The following is a 10,147-nucleotide window of genomic DNA, read 5'->3' on the forward strand; positions in this document are numbered from 1 at the left end:
GTCATATCAGTGCTTTTTACCTCATTAAAATAACAATGAAATGGCAACTAATGTGTATGAAAGCCTTATTTATTTATTTGCAATATGCATTCTTAAAGAAAATACAATAACTTAGCTATAACAACATGTTTTAGTTCTTCTGGTCATTTGTTCAGTTGGACTTTGGCAAGCCGCTGTTTTAACAATAAGATCTGAAGCTGAAGTTTCTCTCGCTCCAGCAGGAGGTTTTCCTTCTGCAGTTTCATCACATCAGTGTGCAAACTCTCTATAAGTGGAATAACACACAAAAACATACAAAATTAGTCATTTAACAATATGTAATAAATGCCACTTGAAAGAATAGTCAAATAGGTGTATTTTTAATTCAACCTCTAAGGGGGAAAAGCACCGTGACACGGTGATTATTCAGTCAGATTTGTGGCATGTTACAATTTCTTTTCTTGCCATGGTCTGGCATATTAAATTGTATAGAGTGCTGTAGTTTGTAGTTCTAAAACCCGGAAATTGGTTAGCATTTTTGTACTTCCGGTTCCCTCATCTTAAAGTCTATGAGTTGTCTGAATTGGTTTTTGGTTAAATGCCTGAAATAAGGTCTGTGGTTACCACAGGCTTAATATATTAACCGATTTGTTCTACAACATAAAATACATCATTACATGTCCCACAATTAAGTTAGATTGAATTAGCTTTTTACCTCTCACGATTTAATTTACGCTTCGAAAATCACAAAAGTGGTGTTCATTTGTGAAGATTATCTTGATCAAACAAAACACTGTCACAGAGCTTTTTTTTGGCAATATTCCAAAATACAATTTGAAAATCCCATAAGCCTTTGTAGGGAACGACTAATGCATGATGGTATATAATGCTTGGTTAGTGACCATCGGTTACACTTCGAGTCAACTATACAGGGTATGATAATTCTCACTACACATTCAGACAACACCACAAGATGGTGAACTCACTATATAGTCCAGTATATAGCGGGTAGTGAATAATACAACCTTGTCTTTGCCATTTTTTTTTATTCACTAAGATTAGATTTATCTAATGTCTTATTGAAGTAGTAAAAACTAAGAGCATCAAAACTGACTTTTCAGTCACAGGAAACAGGAAAAAAGGAATTTACCCTCTTTTGCTGAGGTCTTGTTACAACTAGCCTTAACTAGCCAGGGTGCCCTCACTCTGTTATTATGGATCTCACTGGTTTTACGTTATGTTTATGTGTTTCGTCTTTGTAGTGCAGAATAGAGGTCTATGGTACAAAGTTATAAGCTACATCAGGCTTTATACACACAGACATCACTTGACATTGGGATCAGTTTATAATTGGTTTTTGATTTATAGAAAAAATAAAGAATGTCATGAAAACTAACCTTTAAGCCCTGTAATTTAAAACTGAGTTATTGTTTCCTCAACAGTATCTGTGGTCAATCACCAAAGTGGGAAGTCCCACGTTTAAAGCATGTGCTTTTCAAAAAAGGGGGAGAAAGTAAAACCTTTAAGTTGAGCTTTAAAATGAACTGATAAGAAACGCCCCAAAATTCTAAGCATTCCTTCTCATTATTAGCTACCCTGCTGTTGTTCAAAGAGGCAGCACTGCACTGTAAAAATGTCGAAGAACAAAACATCTAGTACAAGTACGTCTGCTCTTGTCTTAAATACTTAGTGTCTATCTGAGACGGGAAAGAGTAAATTACAGTCTTGCTCTTCACCTGTGACAGCTTTGTTGTCTGATGCTCGCTGGGTATCAACGCTGTCACGTCTTTCGCAGCTACTTACCGCCCAGAAAGGAGGAGCTTTACGTAACTCTACCTCGACAGGGTAGTGGTCGCTCACCCTCAGGGCCTGGGGAAAGGTGCAAACACTGAATGACGAATGTTCCCACAAAGGAGGACACTGAAAAAAGCCATACAGGAGCATACATATGTGTAACATTCTAGGTATGAGGGACAACTCACCCTTTCTTCGGTCATCATGAACTCTTTGTGAAAGTTGAAAGGCTTGGCTGAGTTTGGCACAGTGGCTGCCAGCATATCTTCTCCATACACAACAATCCTGTGAGAGAAACATAGAAATCATTAATTCACTTGACAGCATGTACAGTTTCTGAAAAAACCATCCTCTCTGGATTTGCATGAATGGAGTTTATGAATGTGAACATGCCGGTCGTAGGTGTGTTCGTTTGATGTATTTGCGGTGGTGTCAACATCATCCCCAATCAGCCAGTGGAAATTCTTGTTGCTGCGAATACGGATCGCTTTCATGTCCTTATGGGTGACATATGCACCATCTGCGTTGAAATCCCCCAGGATCATTATGTTCTAGGAAAAAAATCAGAAATGGTATTTTAGTACTCGAGTAATTTGGTGGGATGTGGGAATACAGAGAAATCAACCCAAAGAACTATATGTGGTGTTAAATGTAGTTTTAATGTATAGCATGAACTCATTAAAGTGTTCCTTTCAGGTGAAACACTGATGCAACTCACATCAGTTTTCCATTTGTCTTTAACTGCCAGGAAGACTTCGTACAGTTCATCTAGCTCTTTCTCCGAATCCCCTGGTTTGGTGTGGACCGGGATCAGCACTATATCCTTCAGCACTGCAAACCAAAACAACCCTGTTAACTACAAATGCTCGTCTCCAATAACATGCTCCGCCATTACAACTTCAACATGTATTCAAGCAGAAAACGTAGACTGACTCAACTTGATAAACCTGCCCTCTGCTCCTTCTACATCAGTCTCATTCAGCTTAGCAAAACAAACAGGTCCATATATAGACATGACTCATACCACAGACAGCAACAGCTACAATGTCCATAACAACCGACTGAGAATAAAATCAACAAACACACTTATATCCAGAAGTCCCTGTTATTCGCTAAAGGATAAGTTCACCCAGCAATGAAAATTCATTCAGTCATTATCTACTTACTCTCATGCTGATGGAAAGTCAGGTGAGGTTTCATAGTCCACAAAACATTTCTGCTGCTTCACAGCAAAACAGCGTTGTAGCATTCTCGTATACAACTGAAGTAGATGGGGACTTATTTTAAAGCGTGAAAAAACAACCGAAAAAAACATAAAATGGCTCCATACAGCTCGTCCAGAGTACTCAAAGTCTCCAAAAGCCCTGAGATCCCATTTTGATTTGAAAAGACTTTATTCACACCCTCGATATGGGGTTAAGCCCATGCACCAACTTCAGAAGGGGTATATGCTAATGCTTTTAGCTTAGCAGCTAAAGTGAAGTTTGCTGCTTTAATAAGGGTGTAAATAACATATTTTGAGATCAATTTGGGATCTTAAGGCTTCCAGAGACTTGGATTACACTTTACAAGTTGTATGGACCCATTTTATGTTTTGTTTTGTGTCCCCATCTACCTCAGTTGTTTAGGAGAATGATAACGACTGAATTTTCATGTTTGGGTGAACTTATCCTTTAAACGCCAGTTAAGTGCAGGGACTGACCTGTGTTTCGTGGCTTGAAGTGGAGAATATACGGCTCCCTGGCAAAAGCATCCACGTCGTTCACCTGGTTGTCTTCATATTGATAGCAGTCAATCAGGTCGACAACATCATCCCTTTCAATAGGACAATAATGGCTTTTTAGTGCAGCTGTTTGATGATAACAGTACAAAAAATATTACAGTCTGGTGATTTGATTTGATCTTACCTGTATAGGAACAAAAACTGTTCCTTGTATCTGTTCCTTCCCAGGCGGCTGCTGAGCTGCAGAGCATAGTGATGGGTTGTGTTGACTCTGAGATGGCATACAACAGTAAAAGTAAGCACACATATAGTAAAAAGCAACAATCTTTGCTTCATTCGGATGTAACAAATGTAAACTCACCTGTTCAGTTCTTTCAGAAAGACTTTAACAGATGCTCCGCTCACATCGACCACCTCTAGAATCAGTACGAGGTCGTAACGAGACACAATCTGCACAAAGAAAAGGCTTTTCATGTGTGAATTTCAGAGAAAACAAAGAACAGTTCAGTCTCTGAGGAAATGTGTGACATTCAAGGCTTTCTTTGCCCTGTGAACTTGTGACAGCCACATCAAAGACTTAATTAAAAGGTAACACAAATATTTTTCACATTTTACACTACACAACACAATGTTTTTCTTGTCAACTGTTTTTGTACTCCTCTTGGCTGCCTCCCAAATATCTTATCAATGACTCGAACCATACATTCCCCAAACCCTTGTTATTAACGTCTGAGTTGAAATTAACCGCCTGATGCTTTGAATGTTTTGACTGTTTCACCTTAACCAGAGTTGACAGGACGTCTGGATCTGAGACTTTCGCCACACCAAATCTCTGCACGTTGAACGAAGCAATCTTCATATCTGACAAGAGCTGATAAAGAGATTTCAAATACGTAACTTAATCAGTATTGATTTAAATATACAGAAAGTCTTTCAAAAGTCTTCCTCTCAACTTCACTCACCTTATGTATTGATGTTGCGTCGGTGGAACAGCTTCAGTGGCACAGAGCCGTGGCAAACCTCCAGAATAAACGCCAACCTGGTTGTACGAGAGACTTAGGGTTAGTTGTTATTTCATAGGGAGGTGATGATTGCATCATCAGACTCAGAAGAGGGAGCGGGAGCTTTTGAAAGGATTACAAAGACTGTTTGACATCAAGAGGACAACCCGGTTTTTACTTTAGAACAAGCTGTCACTTATGACCATTAATCAAAAAGTTGAAGCAAATGCAGCAAAATATATTTGTAGCAACAATTCCAACTTGACTTCATCTGCTTTTCTCAGTGATCCTTACTGTTATCAGACAGGGATAGGTTTGAAAACCACCACATATCTCACAAACGTTACAATATTGTGATAATCTCTGAAAAGATTCACCTATAAATACATTTGTGATTCACCCAAACCAGTATATCTTACATGGTTTTATAATATTTGAGCACATTTCCTTGGTAATCTACAAACTGTCTGCAGTATGTTATCTTCACCTTTTCTCCCTTTTCCTTAATGGTGCTGGATCGTGACATAAAAGAAAACACAGACATAACGTACTGATATACAGACAGTAATTTCAATAGTTACAATGAGATGTGATGACTTGAAAAAGGAGTAGAGATTATTTAGGTAGAGTTTGTGTGTGTTTGTATGATGGGTGTTCATGACAGTGACACAAAAAAAAACAAAATAAAACAAAACTGATGTTTTTTTTTTTTTGCTTTTGTGGTCTTAACTTTTCATAAAGAACTTGTGACAATCCTTCAAGTTAAACAACTCCCTTCATTTGCTTTTTTACCAGAGCCTGACAGATATATTGGCGGATTCCACACATGCTTTAATTGATGACTTTATAGATCACAGCTTTGTCTTTTCTTTCTGAACAGAGTGCTTACCTCGAAAAAAACACTTTTAATTTATTGCTCAAATACAGCTCACCTGAAACTGCAGTGCAAGCCTGAATTCCTGCGTAGCAACAGAAGAACGCAACTTTTACAATAGGGGTAGGTGGGAGAACAGGTGGCATGTGTCAGACTGGTTTACCCACATTGGGGAGCCACATAACTTCCCTATCGCGCCACACCCAGACGTGCTTATAAAGTGTCACCCTAAAGATAGAGAGATGCACAACAGAGCTCAAACCGCCCCACGACGTCTCCATCCTCTCCAGCAGTGCCATCTCCACACAGCACAACCATGAGTCTGAGGAGCAAGCGCAGCAGCCGTCCAGGGATGCGCATGTCCGCTGGGGGCTTCAGCAGCATGTCCATGGGAGCCTACCCCATCCCCAAGATTAGCACTGGGACTATCCAGACGGCCCCGATTACAGCCGTGACCATCAACAGGAGCCTGCTGACGCCACTGAATATTGACATCGACCCCACTGTCCATGCTGTTCGCACCAAGGAGAAAGAACAGATCAAGAGTCTCAACAACCGTTTTGTCTCATTCATTGATAAGGTAAGAATTAATCTCACAAAAACTCTGATGTTTAAAGGCTAATGACTTAAACGACCTCTGTAAAAGATGTTAGAACCTGTTTGATTTGTTTGGTACTTTCTTCTTGTGCAGGTAAGACACCTGGAACAGCAGAACAAAATGCTGGAAACCAAGTGGAATCTGCTGCAGGGACAGACCGCCGCCTCCTCTAACGTCGAGCCCATGCTGAGGACCTACATCAACAACCTGCAGAGACAGCTGGAGTGCATCAACAATGACAAACACAAACTCGACATGGAGAACGATGTCATGCACAAACATGTGGACGACTACAAGACAAAGTAAGACATTTTTTTGTGAATGGAACTGAACAACTGTTACTGTAAGTGTGTGAACCTGAGTGGTGTTTTAGACATATTGTGAGTGATCAGATCTGTAACCTGATATCTGTGGGCTGTTTCAGATATGAGTACGAGATCAACAAGAGGAATGAAGCAGAGAACGAGTTTGTTTTGCTTAAGAAGGTAAAGTATGCAGTCCTGATGTCTATTATAGATTATAGATGCTAGTCAGATTAAGCTCTGAACCATTTGTATAAACTCTCATTACATTCACAGTTTTGTCAGCAATTTCTCTACTAATAATTTTCCTTGTTCGGCTACAAAACTGTATAATCCGTTAGTGTCTGTTTAATGCAGAAGCTTAAGAACTGAGAAAAGGTTGTTCGTTTTTTTCTGACTGACTGCAGGATGTGGACTCAGGCTATCTGTCCAAGGTGGATCTAGACGACAGGGTGTTCGCTATTGGTGAGGAATTCAACTTCCTCAAGGCCCTGTATGATATGGTACATAACCATTCACTTAAAATCTTCTCAAAATGTTAAAGATATTAAATCAAGTAAAATATATACAGTATGTGAGCTTGTTTTACATTCAAGATTTGCTTCTTACTGTTGTTGTTTGTGTTGTTTTAACAAAAAAAGGAGCTGCATGAGCTGCAGGAGAGCCTGAAGGGGACCTCTGTAGTGGTCCAGATGGACAACTCCCGTGCCCTGAACATGGATCAGATTGTGTCTGAGGTTAAAGCTCAGTACGAGGAAATTGCCGCCCGCAGCCGCGAAGAAGCTGAAGTCTGGCACAAGACCAAGGTAAGAAGTAAAGACCATTAATCTAGATAATAAATGAATAAATACATGTTGCTGTGGTAAAAAAAAGTTTTTCTTTAAAGCTAGAAATATGAACAGGGTCTACACTTAACTAAAGCTCATAAATCAACTAGAAAACCCTGTCTTTCTGACAGGAACCCCCCTTGTCAAACCTGATTAATACAAAGCTTGTATGTTTGTTCCTCTGTTTGACCTATGGTGACACCAGTTTGACCAGATGACTGCTCAGGCAGACCAGTATGGAAATGAGCTGCACAGCACAAAGGGGGAAATATCTGAGCTCAAACGACTGATGACCCGCCTGCAAAATGAGATCATGTCTGCAAAGGGTCAGGTGAGTGAAAGGTTCATAGGCTCCCTGACGGGTTAAAAGCCAGAGGCAACTGGACTTGTTGATAGGTCTTGAATTTTGCCAAATAATGTTTTCTTGGCCGATTGGTGATGAAAGTCAAACTATATCATAAGGAGCAAAAGCAACTCTTCCTCAGGCAGCATTAAACTTTTAACAGTCAGACTGTCTAATAGCCTGTTACCACAGGCTTCAATAACATGAAACATTGTAAATTAAATATATCCAATCCTCTATTTAAAAAGGGGTGATTGACACGCTTAGATCTTACTGGATGCTTACACCATCTACCCCTGCACTCTTTTCAGCGTACCAACCTAGAGGACCAAATAACCGAAGTAGAGGCGCGAGGGGAGGGGGCTGTGAAGGACGCCAAGGCTCGCATCAGGGACCTGGAGCTGGCTCTGCAGAGGGCCAAGCAGGACATGGCTCGCCAGCTCAGAGAGTACCAGGAGCTCATGAATGTCAAGCTGGCCCTGGACATCGAGATCTCCACCTACAGGAAACTGCTGGAAGGAGAGGAGGGAAGGTGAGAGAAGTATACATACCTACTCACACACTGATTTAGGCTTTTATCAGAAAAAAGTTGGGCTATAACTTTTCAGAATTTTTCTTTTGCCTGGTGATGATCATTAATTTGAGAATAAAAACAATTTAACAAATTATCAGACTCACAGTGGACAGTTTAAAAAAAAAAAAGCAGAACTAGAAATATCATCTTTTATGCGTCTTCCTTGACAAACATAGCGCCTACAATACCCACAATGCAACACGACCGTCGAGTTAGTAATGTTATTCCTCAGGGAAGCGATACTTACTGGAGTTGGGGCGGTCGATAAGACGGAGATTTACCAAATTAATCACTTAGTTTTAAACCTATAAGTCTTTTCTTTTGTTAAACCGAAAAACACTATGTGGAAACACTGCCGATAAAACAAAAATCTCACTTTAGTATCGCTTATCTAGTGCAGCGTCTTCTTCACGTTTCTGTGGTGCGCCAACCTGTAATGGGCTCATTACCGCCTCCTGAGGCCGGAGGGCGAAAAACACCATGTGGTACTTGTTGAGAGTTGCTAAGATTCAGTGGCTGCAAAGGGGCAACATTCAGCTTATTGCACAGATGAAAACAAACTGATTTCTGCTATGCAGTGTTGAACCAATTACTCGATTTAATTAAGCCGACAGGATTAATAAAAATAGGATTTAATCTCTGTTCCCGACTCTGGAGCAGTAGGTGGCTAGTACTCGTTGCCTTCGTTGGTTGGGTTGGTTAGATAGGTTAGATAGATACAGAATCAGGGCCCTGGTTAGGTTTGGGCATGAAAACTGATGATTGGTTTGACATTAGGGTAACAATATCAGAAAGCCAGTCAGAGACAGCAGGATGCTGTAGAGAGCCAAATTCATGCATCTTCCAGTTTGCGGCATGGGATGTTATTGCGGAAGAAACTTTGTATGGTAGAGAATAGAGAAAGACAAAAATGTTTTCGATCCCATTTGAAATGTGTCATGAATCACACATATGATGTTAGATAATTCTTTGACTTGAGAAAGTCGCAGTTTGTCATAAAACTAATGAAATATAAGACTGTGTAGATATGTAATTATGAAGACTACAAAGCCAACAGTCGCGTTAGTGGCGTCTCGTTGAACAGTCACCAAAACCCTTAACTTAAACATTGTATATAGCTTGCTCACAAAACTGACAGACTGCACTTTCACATAACTGCAGTTGTCAACATGACCAGATTTACTGTGATTTTCATCAGTACCTTTTCTGTGCTGAGTTGGCGGCCATGTTGGTGTCAGTGACGTGTGTTGAGTGAGACGATGTAGTTCACTGAGCAGTTTACCACAAAACTAGATAGTCTTTTACTTTAATTTTGACAAACTGCAACTTTCTTGACTTGGAAAATGATCTTTTAAATTGACAAACATCATATGTGTAAGGGACCAAAAAAATTCTCTCTCCATTCACTACCATACAAAGTTTTTCCAAAATAAGGTCCCATGGGGTCCACTAGAAGGGCGTGACTTCGGCTCTTTATCTCAGGAAAAGAAATACGCTTCCCTGATGGCTACCCAAGGCCTATGGTTAGGGCTTTAGACTTTGATGTGTTAAATCAGTGGAGTTCCCTTTCACAACAATTATTTAGATCAATACTTACAGTGCATTTCCTGTTTTCTCACCGACAGACTTGGTCGGGACTCTATTGTCAACATCCAAACAGTGCCTACCAAAGGTAAGTGTTGTATTTTTAACAGAACCCCAGTATAACCAGTGGCGTTAGGATTGTTATGACAGCCTGCAGTGTGAGTTTTTAATGATTTTTCTACTGTCCTCTTCCCAACAGCCGTTGCGGTTAACAACGAGCAGAAGCGAAAGTCGGGTCCTCTTTACATCAAGACAGTGGAGACCCAGAACCTATCATACACCTAAAGCAGAAAAAAAACACACACTGAGGAATTCCAACCTGCTGCATCACTATTTAACTCTCACCTTAACATGAATCTACAATAAGCCAAGTGCACCAATGAGCCAAATGTGTGTATCATTTGTTTATTTCCCTTTATGTGTTTGATGTAACATTAATTGCTACATACTGTGTTTCAAATAAAGATGTGCTCAGCAGCATGATCGTTTGTGTTCTTTTTCTTGGGTTTAAGTGAACATCGAATGCTGCAAACTTTGGGAACAGTTGC

General features: G+C 40.1%; 2 protein-coding genes across 2 annotated transcripts; one reads left to right on the forward strand and one right to left on the reverse strand.

Annotated features, from left to right (window-relative positions):
* Positions 1-230: 230 nt before the first annotated feature.
* LOC141000198 (deoxyribonuclease gamma-like) lies at positions 231-4,499 on the reverse strand. The gene is made up of 10 exons (XM_073470847.1): positions 4,459-4,499; positions 4,275-4,367; positions 3,858-3,946; positions 3,681-3,767; positions 3,476-3,588; positions 2,492-2,604; positions 2,167-2,324; positions 1,962-2,058; positions 1,783-1,848; positions 231-265 (listed from the first exon to the last, which is right to left on the reverse strand). The coding sequence occupies exons 2-10, from the start codon at positions 4,353-4,355 to the stop codon at positions 245-247; spliced, it is 825 nt and encodes a 274-aa protein (XP_073326948.1). The 5' UTR covers positions 4,356-4,367; positions 4,459-4,499; the 3' UTR covers positions 231-244.
* A 1,188-nt stretch (positions 4,500-5,687) lies between these two features.
* Positions 5,688-9,884, forward strand: LOC140999372 (intermediate filament protein ON3-like). Its single transcript, XM_073469728.1, has 9 exons — positions 5,688-5,951; positions 6,063-6,271; positions 6,394-6,454; positions 6,679-6,774; positions 6,913-7,077; positions 7,304-7,429; positions 7,753-7,973; positions 9,641-9,687; positions 9,799-9,884. The coding sequence occupies exons 1-9, from the start codon at positions 5,688-5,690 to the stop codon at positions 9,882-9,884; spliced, it is 1,275 nt and encodes a 424-aa protein (XP_073325829.1).
* Positions 9,885-10,147: the final 263 nt, after the last annotated feature.

This window comes from Pagrus major, chromosome 7 (genome assembly GCF_040436345.1).
Source record: "Pagrus major chromosome 7, Pma_NU_1.0".
Lineage (NCBI taxonomy): Eukaryota > Metazoa > Chordata > Actinopteri > Spariformes > Sparidae > Pagrus > Pagrus major.

Bases quoted from the DNA above. Each gene is read 5' to 3' on its own strand.
- LOC141000198 (XM_073470847.1), bottom strand. From the start codon at position 4,355: ATGAAGATTGCTTCGTTCAACGTGCAGAGATTTGGTGTGGCGAAAGTC. The intron at 3,589-3,680 runs GTAAGATCAAAT...TCCTATTGAAAG, and splicing joins CAGTTTTTGTTCCTATACAG to GGATGATGTTGTCGACCTGA. The intron at 2,325-2,491 runs GTGAGTTGCATC...TTTTTTTCCTAG, and splicing joins AAGACAAATGGAAAACTGAT to AACATAATGATCCTGGGGGA.
- LOC140999372 (XM_073469728.1), top strand. From the start codon at position 5,688: ATGAGTCTGAGGAGCAAGCGCAGCAGCCGTCCAGGGATGCGCATGTCC. The intron at 6,455-6,678 runs GTAAAGTATGCA...GACTGACTGCAG, and splicing joins AGTTTGTTTTGCTTAAGAAG to GATGTGGACTCAGGCTATCT. The intron at 7,078-7,303 runs GTAAGAAGTAAA...TGGTGACACCAG, and splicing joins AAGTCTGGCACAAGACCAAG to TTTGACCAGATGACTGCTCA.